We start from the raw sequence: 20,400 nt of genomic DNA on the forward strand, positions 1-20,400 counted from the left end.
TTTTAATATGCTGTCTAGATTGGGCATCACTTTCCTTCCAAGGAGTAAGCGTCTTTTAATTTCATGGCTGCAATCACCATCTGCAGTGATATTGGAGCTCCCAAAAATAAAGTCTGACACTGTTTCCACTGTTTCCCCATCTATTTCCCAATGAAGTGATGGGATCAGATGCCATGATCTTAGTTTTCCGAATGTTAAGCTTTAAGCCAACTTTTTTACTCTCCTCTTTCATCAAGAGGCTTTTTAGTTCCTCTTCACTTTCTGCCATAAGGGTGGTATCATCTGCATATCTGAGGTTATTGATATTTCTCCCAGCAATCTTGAATCCAGCTTGTGCTTCTTCCAGCCCAGCGTTTCTCATGATGTACTCTGAATATAAGTTAAATAAGCAGGGTGAAAATATACAGCCGTGACGTACTTCTTTTCCTATTTGGAACCAGTCTGTGTTCCATGTCCAGTTCTAACTGTTGCTTTCTGATCTGCATACAGATTTCTCAGGAGGCAAGTCAGGTGGTCTGGTATGCCCATCTCTTTCAGAATTTTCCAGTTTATTGTGATCCACACAGTCAAAGGCTTTGGCGTAATCAATAAAGCAGAAATAGATGTTTTTCTGGAATTCTCTTGCTTTTTCGATGATCCAGCAGATGTTGGCAATTTGATCTCTGGTTCCTCTGCCTTTTCTAAATCCAGCTTGAACATCTGGAAGTTCTTGGTTCACGTATTGCTGAAGCCTGGCTTGGAGAATTTTGAGCATTACTTTACCAGAGTATGAGATGAGTTCAATTGTGCGGTAGCTTGAGCATTCTTTGGCGTTGCCTTTCTTAGTGATTGGAATGAAAACTGACCTTTTCCAGTCCTGTGGCCACTGCTGAGTTTTCCAAATTTGCTGGCATATTGAGTGCAGCACTTTCATAGCATCATCTTTTAGGATTTGAAATAGCTCAACTGGAATTCCATCACCTCCACTAGCTTTGTTTGTAGGTCTTGCATATTTCACTACATTTGCTCCTTCATTTCTTGCATACTAACGTAAATAGTACTTTTTAAAACTTCATTTTCCAAAAGTTTGTTCCTACTATATTGAAATACAATTGATTTTTATCAATCACTGGACCTTGTATCCTGAGGGCTTGCTCAATTATTAGTTCTAGTAGCCTTTTGCAGATTCCTTAGGAATTTTTACATATACAATCATGTTGTCTGCAAAAAGCTGGCATCATTTCTTCCTTTCCAAACACTATGCCCTTTATCCCACCTCCTTCTTCCTCCCCCTTATTTTTTCACCTTACCAAATTGGCAAAGAGGTCCAGTAAAATATAGTAGTAATGAGAGGGGACATGCTTGGCTTATGCATAATTAGAGGGGACGTGGTTAGCCTCTCACCACTCAATATGATGTTAGTGGTAGATTTTTCACAGATGCCTTTATCAGACACAAGAATGTCAAGAGCTGTGAAGGACGGGACTTCCATGGTGATCCAGTGGTTAAGAATACATGGGTTCCATCCCTGGTCTGGGAAGATTCCAAATACTGCAGGGCAACTAAGCTCGTGCGCCACAGCTAGTGAGTCCGTGAGCTGCAACTATGAGCCTGCAGGACCCATAGCCTGTGCTCCCACAAAAAGAGAAGCCACCATAAGTCCGTGCACTGCAACCAGAGGAGACCCCACTCGCTGCAACTAGAAAAAGCCCACGCACAGCAATGATGACCTAGCACAACCAAAAACAAATAAATGGGAAAAAAAAACAAAGAACAATGAATTATTTTAAAAAAAAACTGTGAGGGATGTGAGCTTTTACAGTACTTTCATGCTAACAAGCTTGCTTGCTCCAGTTTCATGGATGCTGGCAGAAAACACGTCTCTGGGTCAGAGACAAAGGAATTTATTACTCACAGCAAGCAACATGAGCTTCACACTCAGGGTTTGGGTCTTAGTTTTCCCATGGGGTGTACAGAGCAGCCCAGTTGAATGCTGCTTAGGAAACCCTAATATTTTATAAAGGCTGCAAGCAAATGTGTCTGACCTTTGCCCCAGAGGGAGCCATTATCTTTATTATACTGGATTGCAAACAAATCTGTCCTCCATTCTGAAGGAAGACACTTTATTTTCCACAGTTATTTACCATACATATATTTTTGAAAATATAGTCTGCAAGAAAATATTGCAATGCCTCTGCTTGCAAGACATGTGAAAGTGTGACACACCCTACTTCACCCCCATTAGGATGACTTAGGATGACTATTATAAAGGGAGAGAGGGAGAAAGGAAGAAAAGAACAAGTGTTGGAAAGGATATGGAGAAATTGGAACATCTGCACATTGCTGTGGGAATGTAAAAGGGTGCAGCTGCTTTAGAAAACTTTATTGTGGTTCCACAAACACACACAAAAAAAACAAAACTGAACACAGAATTATCATATCATCTGGTAATTTTACTTCTAGGTGTCTACCCAAAAAAACTGAAAATAGGGATTTAAACAGATTAAACAGTACACCAATGTTCACAGCAGCGTTATGCACAAGACCCAAAAGGTAGAAACAACTGAAATGTGCATCAATAGATGAACAGGTAAACAAAAGAAAAAGAAGGAGAAGAACAAACAAAATCCAAAGTCAGTAGAAAAAAGAAATAAAGATCATAACACAAATAAATGAAACAGACACTAAAAACAATAGAAAATATCTAAAACTAAGATCTGGTTCTTTGGAAGAACAATACTTTCAAAAAGTAGCCTTTGAAAACATTCTGAAATTAAAACTTTCATCCTTCATCTCTATGACTCCAGCTTCGTAACACTGGAGGGGAAAGTGTATGTGTGTAGGAGTATGAAACCACCTACATCTATATTACCAAACCCCCAAAAGACAGAGAAAGCACAAAAATGTTATAAAACAACATTTATTCTGTAATACTTTATCATAGTGAATTGCATCTCTTTGGTAAAAATAAACTTTATAAACAATTTAATAATCAGAGATTAGATACAAAAACTAAACATTTGTTAAGTTGTTTTTAATATGAGCAAAGACTGGCAACTAAGAAGTGGTTCACTTGGACTGGTCATCTACTTACTGGCAGTTATAACTCAAACTCAGGGTAATTTTTATGCTACATTAGAAAAATGGATAAGGACACAATTTAATAACTCAAATTTCTTAAATCAGAAACCATTCTTAATTTTCACTTAAAAATAAATAATAGTTACAATGAATTGGCAATTACACATTTTTATACACTATTTAATGGCAACATAATACTTTAAAATTAAGCACTTAATAAGAAATGTACAACAATTTTGACAATGGCACTGGCAGTCAGATGCAAAAAAAAAAAAAATGTGCTTTAAGAAAAAATGGCAGGTATAACATTAAAATACTTTGTTTTTCAGAAAATAAATATTTTGACTACATCTTAACGTATTGAAGCAAATTCTGTTTAAATCAAAGCTTATATAACATTTCAAACAAAAAAAAACTGTAAAATATATATATGTAAACCAGAAAGCCTCAAAGTTTCTTAATTAAATGCTATGGTCTTCACAAAAGGTTGTTAAGCTACTGTAGTATTTAAGACGATAGTCTTTACAGCTTTGTGAAGTATTCACAACCATTGTTTAAACTGCTGAGAAAGGCCTCCTGGTCTACCAAGATACACACACACACACACCCACACACACACACCCACACACACCCACCTACCCCTCCTGGTCTACCAAGATACACACACACACACACACACACACACACACACCCCCTCCTGGTCTACCAAGATACATACACACACACACACACACACACACACACCCTCAACACTTTCTCTAGCTTTGAATTCATGCTAACATATATTTAACTGACCACCTAGTATGACCCTTTACACAATGCCTCAGAGAGTAGGAAAAGAAAAAAATATGTATATTCCAAACTTTACTATATACAAAGGAATCAAAATTAAGAGAAGCCATGCTGGTTATAAGGAGGATAGGAAAGGCTCAAAGGTGGAAAAAAGGAGGTGATCCATCAATTCATTTTCCATAATGTTTTCTTTCTCTGAATTTGAAAAGTAAAATAAAACATGAACTAATTGAGTTATATATTGCACAAATAAATTTCAAAAATATATATTCATGAAACACTGATTCTATTTAGGATGTGAAAGATGAAGATTAATTGTTAAAACTTCTACTAGGAATCTATCATAAACTGAGATTGGCTGTAACAATTTATATTGATGCGAGGCAAATTATACATTAGCTTAAGTCACAATTTTAAAAGACTGAACCTTTTCAGGATTTCCAAGTTGTTTTTTATTACAGTAAGATTTGCTAGTAATATATTCTTAGAAATAAAATTTCCAGTCCATAGGACTAGAAATGATTTCCCTTAATTGGGTGGTTATTAGCATGTTTTTGTCTCAATACACCTGAGGAATGGGATTATGTCTATGGAAGTAATAAAGGGGGGATGGTAATTAAAAAGGTTCTTCCCCTTAAAAATAACTGCCTTGGTAAATCAGAACATGGAAAGTGATACAATGAATTCTATGTAAGAATTCAATAAAGCATCCTGTAACTTTTTCCTGTTAGCATTTAGTGTGAAAGTTTATTGACTTTGCTAGTAATGAACATAACTTTTAACTTTTAAATTTGTGGTAAGAGCACATTTAGCGGGAAGGAAAATCAAGTTTAAAAGTTATTGCTATTTATATTAAGACAAAAATAACTTTAAAGATCTTTATTTGAACCGGGAATGACTTTCTCCCTTCCTTATTATCTTGATCATTTTCCTTTACTTACAAAGACTAATGATCTAATGGACAAGAATCAGAGAGAAAACATTTGTAGTACAGAATTTCAGTTAACAAAAGAAAGTGGAACCAGATCATTAAAACACTGTTAATAAGGTCTATCCAGAGGACCACAGTAAACAGCTTAAAAATATTTTGTTATTAAAATGACTTTTATAATCTGTGTACTATTTGTGTTTGTGTGTGTCTGTGTGCCAGTCTCTCAGCTGTATTCGACTCTGCAACCCCATGGGCGGTAGCCCACCAGGCTCTTCTGTCCATAGAACTATCCAGACAAAAATAATGGAGTGGGTAGTCATTCCCTTCTCCAGAGGATCTTCCCCAGGAGTGAAGCTGGGCCTCCTGCATTGAAGGCAGATTCTTTACTTAAACCACTGAGCCACCAGGGAAGCCCCGTGTACTATTTATACTGTGATAAAAACAATTTAACAACTTTTGGTATTATATTCACTGTGCAGAGTAAAAGATGTTAACTTCGGTTAGCAATTTTCTGCAGCAGATGTGATATATATGAAGAACAAAAAATTCAATACCTCATCCTGCACACTTATTATCAACAAATTGAAAGATTATTATTTTCAACAGCAGCAATTCTATTAATGTGACTAATCCAGGTTCAACTACAGTTAACATGGAAACAGGACAAAGTTGTTATCCCTGGCTTAACGTCTTGCCAACTGAAAAAGACATTTTCATTATGCTTCTCATTTGACAGTTTTGCTCAAATTACAAGTTAAAAGAAAAATATGTCTTAAAAAAAAAATGCTTTATCGTCATAGAAACAGCCGAAAGTAACAAACCAAAATCACAAGCTTATGTGTGTATGTATGTATATATATATATGAAATTATCAGAAAATAAAAACAAAGTCATTGTCTATGAAACAGGATGTAGCATGAGATAAGACTGAACTTTCAGCAAGCTGCTTTTGCCACTGTACAAAAATACATTATGAATAAGTTTAGCTTTATTAGTATCCTTTGTCCATTTTGAATGATACAGTCAAGCTATACAAATGATATGAAAAAATGTGTATCATATACGATTTGTTCAAATACTGAAAAAGGCCTTGGTCAATACACATTTGGAAGAGTAACAAAATCTTTTAAGATGGGTTTAATGGCACGTAATTACACTGCCTCCTTAAAAGGATGTAAGGCATTTTATCTCTACAGTTTTGTTAAATCCTTTAACTAAACTGGGTGCACATACAACTTTAATTCATACAAAGCTTGAATAGAATTCTTTTCCTAAATGATCTACCTTTATTTATGATGACATAAATAGCACATATTCAAATGTTTATATTAGATTACACTCCATTTGTGTAATTTTCAGAATGCAGTACATTTAACAAGCCAATGAAAGATCCTCTTTTTGCAAAAGTGCCTAAATGGGACTCCATGGCTATATCCTTTCATTGGATACTTTCTCCTCAACAAAGACAGCTAGTGGCAAAATCAAAATAACGGTTGCAAAGCGCTTTGGGAAAGAATAAATGGCTCCAATCAACACTATGGAATATCTGGAAAGTTAAAAAATTTGAAAAAATAATATTCTAACAGGAATTGAAGTTCTTAGATGAAATTACATCACAAAATTGCCTTTTCTAAATCTTAGAACTTTTTGCTATCTCTTTGCTGATGTATGCAAAAGGAACTTTCTGGACATTTAGGATCTTTTCCAACTTACATTCAACTTTGTTCATGTGTCAACAAAAAATAATTAAAAACAAAAATTAAGACAAAATAAAATATTCAAATATCATCCTACTGGATTACATGTGTCAAGAGCAGAGTATGGGAGAAAGAAAGCAGCAAAATTTCTAGCTGGATCAGCAACTATAGTTAATTACAGATAGGAAAAGAAAATGAAAAAAAAGTTAAGAGTTGCCAGTTCTTACACTTGGACATATCAACAGAACAAAAGACTTCCCTACAAATTTAAGACAGAGGCTTGGGACTTTTTTTTTTTTTAACATAAAATTTCCAATCTTGGAGACACTTATCACAAAAATTATGCTTTTAGGATTTCACATCATATTGATGATTGGGCATGATCCTAACAGCAATTATTTAATAAAATTTCAAAAACCAAAAATATTTTGAAATAAACAAGTAATTAGCACCCCTCCCCCACCCTAAAACAAAAGTAGTCCATTATGGCTTTGATATCCCTTGTAAAGAATTAAGTAGAAGAGTATTGCCACATTTAAAAACAATTTCACACTAGTAAGTATTTCTATTTTTTCCGCTGCTTTTGATTCTGTGTCTTGGCAGTACTTATTAGGGAACCTAGACATGTACGAATACCAGCAAGGTGGAGCAGAGATCCAGCTGCCTCTTTGAGCTCCTCATCAATTTCTTGACATGCCTGTTTTCGCATCTTTTTGTCTGGCTGCCCCTTTTCAGTGGTATCTGCACAAGCCTGCGATGCATAGCCACTGTCTCCAAGTGGATCATCTTCATAATCAACGTCTGTGTCTTCTTCACTGCGAAATCCTTCACTGCCATCACTTCCTACGTGGCTACTCTTTGGGATGAATTCATACACCTCATCCACAGAAGACAGAGAAGACACACTAGACCTGGACGCACAGCGCTGTGCTGCCAGGCTACTTGCACTGTAGTTGTGGTCTTCTTTTGGATCAGTGCTGGTGGCTAAAGAATCACTCTCATGTAATCGCATAGCACTGGAATGATTAAATGCACTGCTATAACTCCTCTTTTTTTGCATTGTTGTTTTAAGAGGCAGAGGCTTCTCACCTGTGGAAAACAAAGCTTCCATCAGTAAATCAAATGCATTTGACTGCAGAAACAGGCCATTTAAAACTATTATATCACTCCTGAATAAGTGCTTCAGACTGGTGATGTTTCGTGGGTCTTTAAATTTTATGCAGACCATCATCCTGTAGGAATCAATCTAAAATATTTTTAAACCACTTAATGGTATGTCTTGACCTTCCCATGGAAAATACAATTATTTTGAGCTGCTTGCAGAAAATGCCTCAATATTAATGTGTCACTGGTTAGCTAACAATTTACTTGTTGATATTTAGGTTGTTGACAGTTTTTCACTATCACAAGTAATACTGCAATGAAAATTCTCTACATGCCTTTTCTTACACATATGGAATTTTTCTAGGAGAGATGAAAAGAAACAGAATTACTAAGTAAAAAATATATACATTTAAAATTTTAGTTGGTATTTCCAAACTGCCTCCCAAAATAGTTGTATCAATTTATATCCTACATTACATGACAACACCCAGTTCCTATACTTCACCCCTAATATTATCAATCCTTTTAATTTTTCATTATCTCATGACAAAAAGATATTATCTCAATATTGTTTCAATTTGCATCTCCTTGATTTCTAGAGACGCTGTATCTTTTCAAATGTGCGCTGTCTATCTGTATATTTCCTCCTCCGAGGCCTAGCTATTCATATATTTTGTTGAACTGTTTTCTCATTTCTTACTCACAGAACCTTTTTATGTTGTGCACATATGTATACTCAACATGATTCCTTTGTCTGCTACATACAGCGAAGAAATACGTCATCCCAGTATTATGCTTGTGTTACTTTTCTTACAGGTATCTGCTGTTGTCAGAACTCTAAATAAGAGTTTGATGTTTAATTAAATTTACACAGCTTTTATGGATTTTGCACTTTGTATGTCAAAGATAGCTTTTCTCATTTCAAGGCTATAAGCATACTTTACATGTTTTCTTTTTCATAGCTTTCATTTTTACTTTTATTCATTTCTTAAAAATATTTATTTTTATTTATTTATTTGGCTGCACCAGGTCTTAGTTGCAGAACGTGGGATCTTCAGCCTTTCATTGTGGCACATGAAATCTTTTGTTGCAGCATATGGGATCCAGTTCCCTAACCAGCAACTGAACCTGGGTCCCCTGCATTGGGAGCATGGAGTCTTGCCTACTGGGCCACCAGGGACATCTCCATTTTCACTTTTAAATCTTTAATTTTAATTTCTAAACATGCTCTTTATTTCTTCATTTCTTGGCCAATGTAACAAGAATTATCAGAGCATTAACCTCAGTTTCACAACCGCTCACATAAATTAAAAGAAAATAAAACAGAAACTAAGTTATTCAGATGAAAACACAACCTACCTAGAAAGAAGTAATTTTGCCTGTAACACTGAAATATTTTGCATCCTAAATGACATCTGAAAGGTGCTCACAAAAAAGAAAAGTATGATTGCTTACATTCCAAAATTCCTTGTTCTATAGAAGTATTTAAAAGCATCATTGCAGTGGCAGCATCAATATCAGATTCTAAAAAAGGAAAAGAGTGATAATATTAATGTTCTTTATAAAAAAGAGGCTATTATAGTATATGCATGTACCCAAAGGTAACCGACATTAAGGTTTTGGTGTATTTTCTACTTAAAAAAAAAAAGTATAAGGTATATAACATATGTAATTTATACATGCACATATATATATAGATATTATATATATACATAGACACAAACACAAATAAATGTATGAAATGAGACTTATTATTTTGTAATCTACTTTTGTTCACTTAAAATTATGAACAATATAGTCTAAAGGAGAATTGGAGAGGCACTAGAGATAATGAAAGTTTTCTTCTTTCATTATTCACAATGAAAATAAGAACCTGACCTGAATTTCAATAAGGATTGCCCTTAAACAGATTAAATTAGCTAAGAACACACATAAATATTAGCACTGTCTTTAGTCATAATTACATGCAAGCCTATAAGTACTACAATTATGGATATTCCATAAGAAAAATGGATTTTAATAGGCTGGTAAAATCAGCAGGTTTTATTCCAGAGGTCATTATGCTCTCATATCTACTTTTGCACTAGAAGTTCCTCTACATCTTGGCAATCTGTTAGCCTTTATAATCGTAATCAAATAAAAGCAAAATGGTACAATCTAAAATGTGAAGGAAAAGTTAGAAAATGTTTACAAATTTTAGATTATAAAGGATAGGTTTAAAACAAGACTCAAAAACATTCCATTTCTGCCTCAAAGTTGGAAAATTTTTATTATCCCCAAATCTTACATTTTATTTATAATATCTAATTATAAAATTATCTTAGATAATAAAGCCATGTGGATAGTGACTTGTTTCCTTCTCATCTTGACCACAAACTCTGTAAAGGCAGGAAATGTTATGACCTTAAAAAATAGGTTTAAGTAAATCAGAAGATTGTTGCTATGAGAGAGCACATATTCTTCTCCCTTGAATAAAGTATGATCTCAATAATCAGAGTTTCTATATGAATGTCTTTCCAATTAGACTGTCAGCTCCCTTAAGGTAAGAATCATGTCTTATTCTCTATATTCCATAATACCTGGAAAAAACAGTAGTTCCCTGATAAATGAGTGAAGAATATATTGTATCTCTGCCACATCTCCTTTCTTTAGATTAAGCTGATTATCACCAAATTACTAAGCCCTTGGCATGTTCTAAGTATTAGTAACTCATCTCACTCTCATAAGTTTATGATGTGGTACTATTAGTATTTCCATCTTAAAGATGAGAAAATGGACAAAGAGGGATCTCTAGGAATGATAGAGATGGGATTTAAACCTGTGCAGTCTACCTCCAGAATCCAGGGCTTCAATTTGTAATCTCATCATCCCTCAACACTTACCAAGCATCTATAATTAGAGTAAGAAATTTTGCAGGAAATTATAGAGTATAATGGAAATTCTCTATTCTGTACTCATTCGATAAATTGAGCGTCCTATCTCACACTCCAGGCTGAAAACAAAACAGGAAAATCCCTGACTCTCAGAACACAAAGAAACACAACTTCTGAGAGATAAACATTAGGGAGAAGAAAATTGGAGGGAAGGAAGACAGAGAATGTGGGGAAAGGTAGTTGCAACTTTAAATACAGAGGTTAGGGAAGGCCTCAAGAAAAGATAATATTTGAGCAAAAACCTTAGGAAGGTGAAAGAAAGGAAACCATGAAGATATTCAAAGGAAAAGCATTTCAGGCAGGGAAAAAAAAAATCAAGTTAAAAAGAACAATCAATGATTCCCACATGCCACAGCCATAGACTCTAGTAAAACGAAGACCTCTCCAATTCCCATCTTTTAGAATGAGACTTGACTATAATAGAGTTCAGTATTCTAACATGTCTTTAAAGAAAAAAAAGCTAGTACAGCTCTAGCCCATATTGTATCTCTGTGTGAACTGGAAAAAAAGCAACTGGCCTCCAGGTGAATGCCTCTCTAAACCAGGGCACACAGCTTGAGGACTGGGTGTGGTCCAGTCCTTCTGAAGTCAGCCCACTCACTGTCTCAGCCAGGTGTCCTTCGTGCAGGGCACAACCTGGATGGCATTATACTAACAGAGAAACTTCTGTTCCATGAAATAATTTTATTTTCTTTTAAGAAAAAAAAAATCTACTTTGTTTTTTTAAAAAAAGGGGGAATAGTGGTGAGGGAAAGAATCTAATACTGAAATGCATTATAACAAGTAAACAATACCAGGAAATTTATTAATCTTGTAAATGAAGCACCTATAAAAGATTCTTAACTTTAAAAATTAGTATATCTTTATAGTTAGTGTAGGGGCTTCTCTGGTGGCTCAGAAGCTTAAGAATCTTGCCCACAATGCGGGTGGATCGGGTTTCGATCCCTGGGTTGGAAAGATCTCTTGGAGAAGGGAAAGGCAACCCACTCCATATTCTTGCCTGGAGAATTCCACAGACAGAGGAGTCTGGAGGGTGATAGTCCATGGGGTCTCAAAGTGTCAGATACGATTAAGCAACTAACACTTTCACTTTCTGTAACAGTAGAAATGACAGGAAAACTGTTCTTTAAATACAAATTCTTGTAGGAATTTGTTACATCCAAATTAATTTGAATAGTCCAACATGAAATTACTTCTTTGCAAACGGATTTTATCTACATCTGACTTTGTCTGATTCAGAACATTCGCTAAATATGCTTCCCACAACATCTTGTCAATTAACTCAAAAAAAGTTAAACTTCACTGTTAAAAAAAGCACCAGAGAAATGATCCCATCTGGTAATCAAGAACACCTGATTATCCAATATGGTATTGGAAGTGCGGAGTCCAAACCACTGAACCACCAGGGAAGTCTCCTATCCAACACTGTAAATCAACCATACTTCAATACCACCACCACCTAATTATCAATGATTTGTCCAAAGTACATTCTTGAACTTCTTGGAACAAAAGCAACAAAACTGTGTAGATTTTACAAGTCTTATTTATAGTACCAAATCAGTTTTGGTATTAAAATTAAACTTAAGACTTATTGTCATGGCTGAAAACACTATAATGTTTTTTTCATTAATAAGTATAGGGTTGGTTTGTTCAGGTTTTTCCATAATATCTTACTGAAAAATCCAAAAAAACTTTTTGGTCAACTCAATACTTTTTGCAATTCTAAAGATGGCTCTGTGTTCTTAATAAGCATACTACTAGCTATATTATCTAACATATTCAGTTTATGAAGGATGAAAATTTCATTTTTATAAAGTCTTTTGTATATATTTTCTCTGACACTATTTAGGTTAATCCAATAATTCACTTCCAGCTTAAAGTCATTTGTCATTAGAGCCACGAGAGCCATCCAGTGAGTTAATAATAACAACAACGACCTGTTAAAAGTCACATTAAGCAGTATTATATAGTTCCCTTTTCATCCTTCATAGATCTGACTAGAGTTCAAAATATGCTACTGATTTAATAACTGGTTCAATAAATCTGTCAAAACTGTTAACTTGTGCTTCTTAGTTTATACTTTCTTAGCCTTGATGCTAAGAAATGATTAACAGTAATTGAGAGAGAACTAAAGACATCAGTTTTAACTATGCGAAAGTAAGAGTTATAGTAAGACAAACAAGTTTCTATTACCTGATTCTCAGTCCATTTGCTTAAGGAATGATATGAGAACCACAGCGGCAGAATTTAAATGACTATAAGCCAAGTATTAACTATAGCAGGATTTACTGCCTCTATCAAAACCAGTACACACATTAACAGAGCATCCAAACAAGGAAGCTGTTTCTCATGATTCTTAAAAGTAGGAGAGCGATTTCAATAAATTACTAGTACGTGAAGCTGTTTGGACTACCAATTTACTTTCATTTTAATTAAGATACAAATTATGCTAATTTGTAAACTTAAATTTGAACTTAGATTTGCATTTAGTTCCTACCTTCATCATTAACTATCTGAATTTTATATTTGCTTGTAATATGCTACATATACTTTAGTGCTTAAGTATAAATACTAAAATTTACTAATTAGAATATGGTTCCATTTTTGTCTTCTTTGTTCACTGATGCTTCCTTAGGGCCTAGAACAGTGACTAGCACACAAGTGCACTCAATAAATTTTTCAACACATGAATTTACTACAAACCCACACCAAATCAAAATATTGACCAAAAAAGGTTTTGTTCTGCTATCTCAGTATGAGATTTCTCTGCCTCCTGCTGCCTGTTATACAATACTGTAACATTGCTATTGGCCAGATGAGCAAAACAGAGACTTTAAAAAGGATAATCCCAGCACAAGTGGTGCTGGGAAAACTGGTCAACCACTTGTAAAAGAATGAAACTAGAACACTTTCTAACACCATACACAAAAATAAACTCAAAATGGATTAAAGATCTAAATGTAAGACCAGAAACTATAAAACTCCTAGAGGAGAACATAGGCAAAACACTCTCCGACATAAATCACAGCAAGATCCTCTATGACCCACCTCCCAGAATATTGGAAATAAAAGCAAAACTAAACAAATGGGACCTAATGAAACTTAAAAGCTTTTGCACTACAAAGGAAACTATAAGTAAGGTGAAAAGACAGCCCTCAGATTGGGAGAAAATAATAGCAAATGAAGAAACAGACAAAGGATTAATCTCAAAAATATACAAGCAACTCCTGCAGCTCAATTCCAGAAAAATAAATGACCCAATCAAAAAATGGGCCAAAGAACTAAACAGACATTTCTCCAAAGAAGACATACAGATGGCTAACAAACACATGAAAAGATGCTCAACATCATTCATTATCAGAGAAATGCAAATCAAAACCACAATGAGGTACCATTACACGCCAGTCAGGATGGCTGCTATCCAAAAGTCTACAAGCAATAAATGCTGGAGAGGTTGTGGAGAAAAGGGAACCCTCTTACACTGTTGGTGGGAATGCAAACTAGTACAGCCGCTATGGAAAACAGTGTGGAGATTTCTTAAAAAACTGGAAATAGAACTGCCATATGACCCAGCAATTCCACTTCTGGGCATACACACTGAGGAAACCAGATCTGAAAGAGACACGTGCACCCCAATGTTCATCGCAGCACTGTTTATAATAGCCAGGACATGGAAGCAACCTAGATGCCCATCAGCACATGAATGGATAAGGAAGCTGTGGTACATATACACCATGGAATAGTACTCAGCCATTAAAAAGAATTCATTTGAACCAGTCCTAATGAGATGGATGAAGCTGGAGCCCCTTATACAGAGTGAAGTAAGCCAGAAAGATAAAGAACATTACAGCATACTAACACATATATATGGAATTTAGAAAGTTGGTAACGATAACCCTATATGCAAAACAGAAGAAGAGACACAGAAATACAGAACAGACTTTTGAACTCTGTGGGAGAATATGAGGGTGGGATATTTCAAAAGAACAGCATGTATACTATCTATGGTGAAACAGATCACCAGCCCAGGTGGGATGCATGAGACAAGTGCTCCAGCCTGGTGCACTGGGAGGACCCGGGGGAATCGGGTGGAGAGGGAGGTGGGAGGGGGGATCGGGATGGGGAATACGTGTAAATCCATGGCTGATTCATATCAATGTACGACAAAACCCACTGAAATGTTGTGAAGTGATTGGCCTCCAACTAATAAAAAAATAAAATAAAATAAATAATAATAAAAAAATAAATAAATAAAAAGGATAATTCTATGAAGTAACAGATGAATTTTATATTCGATTCTACTATTATTTTCTTGGGCTCCAAAATCACTGTGGACAGTGACTGCAGCCATGAAATTAAAAGACATTTGCTCCATGGAAGAAAAGCTATGACAAATCTAGACAGCCTATTAAAAAGCAGAGACATTACTTTGTTGACAAAGGTCCATATAGTCAAAGCTATGGTTTTTCCAGTAGTCATGTACCGATGTGAGAGTTGGACCATAAAGAAGGCTGAGTGGTGAAGAACTGATGCCTTCAAACTGTGATGTTGGAGAAGACTCGTGAGAATCCCTTGGACAGCAAGGAGATCAAACCAGTCAATCCTAAAGGAAATCAGTCCTGAATTTTCACTGGAAGGACTGATGCTGAAGCTGAAGCTCCAATACTCTGGCCACCTGATGTGAAGAACTGACTCATTGGAAAAGACTCTGATGCTCGGAAATACTGAAGGCAGGAAGAGAAGGGGATGCCAGAGGATGAGATGGCTGGATGGCATCACTGACTCAATGAACATGAATTTGGGCAAACTCTGAGAGATGGTGAAGGACAGGGAAGCCTGGCATGTAGCAGTCCATGGGGTTGCAAAGAGTCAGATATGACTGAGTAACTGAATAACAACAACAAAGTTGGAGCCAACATTGAAATTTCAGTGATATTTACAAAACACAAAACTGACAATGTCACCTTATTCTTTAAAGACCTTCAGTAGTTCCCCTAACTCCTCATATCTGGTAGGAGTGCAGGCTCTGAAATCAGAGTTCCTTCTATACTATTTACTAGTTGTGTAACCTTAAGAAAATTACTTAATCTCTCCAAAGTTCAATTTCCTTATTTGTAAAAGGGGGTAACAAAACCTCAAAGAGTTGTTGTAAGGATTATGTGAAATAATGCAAGCAAAACACCACAGTCAGGAACTCAATGTAAACTGATGTTACAGTTACAGGAAGAAGTTCCAACTCATTATGCTAAAGAAGCTCTCCTTGATTTGGCTAATGCCTGCTTAAACTTTTTCATTTGCCTTGCCCATGCTAAATGATCACATCTATAGCTACAGGACCAAGGCTACTTAGTCTTCTATGCTCTTAGGTTTCAGCCATGCTCACCAACCCACAGTTCCTAGCAACTGTCCCAGACCAAATCTCTAACCAAGGTTAAGTATCCCTCCAACTTTTGAGGCCCAGAGCTCAGGCATTACACTTTCTTCTCCAAGAGGCCTTTCCCAACCTACCTCTAAGCTTAATTTGCCACCCACTTCCTTTTCTCCCAGTATATTCTGTATAATTTGAATCAATTAAACAAGAATTAATTCTTTAATTAAACTGTATATTTTCTAAGACTAGGGCCTGGGTCTCTTTCTGCATATCCCAAGGCACCCAGAGTTCAGTGATTAGCACAATGGATGAACTCAACAAGTACTTGAATGTTTAATCAATTTATTGCTGTATTTTTCAAACTCTTCCCTAGAAATAATATCAAGAGTTAAGAAAAAGCAAATTTCGTCAGAATCTATGCATATGTGGTAAATCAATCTGATTTAAATATAAAATTTCTTCAAGTTTTTGTGTGGTACAGTATTTCATTTTTCTCCTAAAACTTATGAGAGATGATGGATAATACATATAACTCATTAGATGAAGAAGTACCTATGCTCTCCTTGTGGAAGCTGATCCCCAAAGGAAGGAGAATTCAGATGGAATAGAACAAGAACAAGAAGAAATTCTAAATAAACCCCAGAATTCACGAGAGAAAAAGTTCTCAAAATGTGCATATGAGCTAATGCTTAAAAGACTAAGGGTCAGAATTTACTGAAGTAATGAAAAAGGAAGTTTCAGCAATACCTAAACATAAAGAGAGCACATTTACTCATGTAGGTAACAGGAAAATGGGTACTTGATATATGTTCAATCACAACATTATCTGAAGCAGACTCCTAATTCCATTAACTTCTTTGCAGAGTTCTCTTAAGCTTTTCACACTCTTTGCCTCCCTTATTTTACAGACCATCATATGTTTCCCAGGTTTGGCTTAGTGTAGTTTTAAAGAGCCAAAATGTCTATGATACACAGAAAGGCTTTTCATCTGATAATTTTTATTTTTATAGGTCAGAGTTAACATCTGCAAGCTCCAAAGCAGCAATGTGAGGAAAACTTATGTTAGTATATCACTAACCTATAATATTAACTATGAGTAGAGGAAAAAACAACTAATTCAAAATTTTAATCTACTTTTTAAAAGTCAACCAAGTTCAAAAGTTAGCTTTTGAAAGCTTATTGCTTTCAAATTATAGTTCTTTACACTTATCTATAAAAGAATTATGTAAAACCATCCCTAACTCAAAGGCCATAACAAAACGAGTGGCAGGTCAGATTTCGCCCATGGGCCATTGTCTGTCAACTATTCTAGTCCGACAGACTTGAAAAGGTAATTCGGTACTTATCGCATTACTAAGAAATATTTCCCTATTTTCAAGGAAAAGTATACAATAAAAGGAAATAAAAACAGGGATATAAAACAGTATACACAGTATAATCCAAGTACTTGGAGAAAAAGTGTGTTTGGGAGGTGGGGGGGGTGGTATGTGCATGTATGGGCATGCATGCAAACATATCTACTCTTGTGTAAGACAAAAAAAGGACCAAAGCAATTATATTAAAAATGTTAACAGCAGAGGGGCAAGATAGATTGAGTAGGGGATTAAGAGGTATAAACTACTATGTAAAAAATAACTAAGCTTCAAGAATACACTGTACAACACATGGAATACAGTCGATATTTTATAACTATAAATGGGGTATAACCTTAAAAACTGTGAATAACTATGCTGTATACCTGAAACATACAATATTGTACATCCAGTATAGCCCAATTAAAAAGTTAACAGCAAATAAAGGGTAAGTTTTAGTTTCTTTTTTATAAATGTTTTTTTATTTTCTAAACCTTCTATAATGAACATGCAATACTTTTACAATTAAAAAACAATTAAATAAAAATTCTGATTTTAACCTGAGTTCTTCTGATTTAAAATACTAATCTTTCACATACCTTTGAGAGTTCGCACCTGGTTCTGCTTGAATACAGAGCTTAAGTAGTGAGGTGATAAAGAAGCACTAAAAAGAGATAAGACAAGCACACTTATTAAAAAAAAAATCTTTATTTCACATTTTATAAAACTTAGTTACAAATACAACTAGTTTGTACAATAAAAAACAGTTTTTACCTTGTTTTCTTTGCTAATACTATTCAGTTTAGCAAGAGTCTGCCAAAGCAGAAAGAGCATAAGATCCAAGTTTAAATCACAACTATTTGGGCGTTCTTAGGCAAAATAATTAACCCCTTAGTTTCTTCATCTGTAAAACAGGAATAATTAAAACTCCCACATAGGGTTGTTGTGATAATTAAATAAGAACATTAAATTTAAAATGCCCAGAACAACGGACAATACATAATAGTTACTGTTTTATTCTACATTGGATGCCTAAGTTTGATAAAATATTAATATAGGTGTTACTACAGAAATGAAAATGTTTATCAAAACAATGTTTAAAGAAGACTGTATGGTGATGACAAAAAAAAAAGTTCCTGATTTAATTAAAAATATCAATTACAAATTAAAATTTCTATATTTATGAAAAAGAGACCAGCAGTTTCTTTTTTTAAATTTCAAAATTTTTAAAATATTTTTAGAACAAACCTTCCTCTTCTTTGGAATTTGTGATAGTATTTAAAAAAAAATCTGTTTGGCTAACTAAATTAAAAGTCTATTTCTTAGTGACAGTTTCACATACACTATAGTTCATTCTCTTCCTCAGACTTAACCAATTATGGCATGAAAGGGCTACACAAAGGCATGTCAGATGGAACTGTCATTTTGTCAAACAATAATAAAGAGAAAATGTTTCTAAAAATATTTTAAAAGTCAAAGATTACAACCTCTATGCTACTGTTTATCTACCTGTTTTTAAACCACAAAATCATCTTTATTTAACATTTAAACATATAAAAAATGAAAACATGAAAATGTATCATATCAAAGGCACAGGAGAGTGTATTTCTGATGGTATACAAAAAAAAGTGTGCTAATTCTCCCATTTAACTTTTAATAAAAAACAGCACTGCTAAATAAAACATACAAGCAGTACCAGCAGAACTTACCATTAGTTCCCAACTGTTGTTCTTTTAAACTAGGACATCTCATAAGCACCAACACTAAGGAAAGTATCAGCTCCCAAATAATGAGAGTATAAATTCTGATAACATTTTTTCGGAGTTTCATTTCATAAGGATAAACTAGTTCTTGTTACAATCATCCTTCTAATCTACTAATATGGTAAATAAGCTTAAAATCTCAATAAGTATGTATGTATATATATTGCTGAAATTTCAACTTTAGGCTAATTTTTTAAACTGTATCAGCTACAAACACTCCTCTAAAAGTTATATAAAAATACTTTAATTCCTTAAACACTACATGAAATGTTGGTAACTGCTGCAAATGGGAGTTCACGCTTCTACTTTTGTGTATGTTTCAAATTTTTCATTTATTATTTTACTAAAAAGCTTTAAAAAACTTTTTATAGACTACCCTTTAAAAGTATTTTGACAAACTGTCATTTTCAACTCAAATGAATATAAATAATAGAATTTAAAAATAAAGATTCTGAAGGCTTCTTTCAAAGGCAATAGTCACATTTAAAGTCATCATTTTCAGATTCGACTTAAAATGGGAAAGCTATAAGATCAATTTAATGATTACTGAGTTAGAAAACAAAAGCCAAGGAAAAGCATATTTGCCAATAGAAACAAATCAAATAAAAATCCAAAGCATTATTTTACTTGACATTTAGAAATTTGAGACTTAAATATTAAACATGCTGTGAAGGAAAAAAAATCTTAAAATAGAAAAACAAATGTAAGTGTATATATAAAAATGCTGCGATGACAAAAAACGACCTTATTTAAACAATTTTAAACATACGACCACTTTCTTGTGTCTTTAGGTCAGTATTAGTATTGCAGACAATGTAAATGATCTGATCTTTACAAAAAGGTTTCAGGTTATACCTGAACTCATATTATCACTATCTTCAGAGTTTAGTTAAAATATATATATTATTAATTATTAATACATTTTCCAGAATTTATGCTCTCAATTACCCAACATCTCGGTTCCTAATAAGTTAAGACTATAAGTAAAAATGCCTTAGTCTAATGTCTTATCCATAAATAATTCTCTATGTAATTAAAAAAAAAAAGATGAAAAAACCCCCACAACTTTAAGTTATTCCATCTCATATAATGAAATCTTATATATTGCCACTGACATTTACATCTTAGATCTTGTACCTTTGTGGTGATGCAGGAGGGCTGTAAAATGTGGACTTTGAGGAGAAAGGTTGCTTCTTCAGTGCCTGCATAAGGTTGGGTTTATATTCTGGATCAACACACCATAAGGAACCTTTTCCATTAACCTAGAATAAATTACATAAGAATTAGTAACCTGGAATCGACACAAAAAGTGTCTGAATGTTTTTCATAAATGTGTGGGGGAACAAAACCCAATAGCAAATACAATGCAAACACTGAAGTAAACTCGCTAGCAATGA

General features: G+C 34.3%; 1 protein-coding gene across 3 annotated transcripts in view; it reads right to left on the reverse strand.

The window, feature by feature from the left end:
• Nucleotides 1-2,883: 2,883 nt before the first annotated feature.
• FOXN2 (forkhead box N2) overlaps nucleotides 2,884-20,400 on the reverse strand; it is a 57,110-nt gene continuing 39,593 nt past the window's right edge. For all 3 annotated transcript variants that reach the window (XM_061155456.1, XM_061155457.1, XM_061155458.1), the window contains 4 exons: nucleotides 20,141-20,265; nucleotides 17,840-17,904; nucleotides 9,040-9,108; nucleotides 2,884-7,569 (listed from right to left, as the gene is read on the reverse strand). In XM_061155456.1, the coding sequence (XP_061011439.1) occupies nucleotides 7,046-7,569; nucleotides 9,040-9,108; nucleotides 17,840-17,904; nucleotides 20,141-20,265 (783 nt within the window). In that variant the 3' untranslated portion in view covers nucleotides 2,884-7,045. The remainder of the gene's footprint in view (nucleotides 7,570-9,039; nucleotides 9,109-17,839; nucleotides 17,905-20,140; nucleotides 20,266-20,400) is intronic.

This window comes from Dama dama, chromosome 11 (genome assembly GCF_033118175.1).
Source record: "Dama dama isolate Ldn47 chromosome 11, ASM3311817v1, whole genome shotgun sequence".
NCBI classification, from domain to species: Eukaryota; Metazoa; Chordata; class Mammalia; order Artiodactyla; family Cervidae; genus Dama; species Dama dama.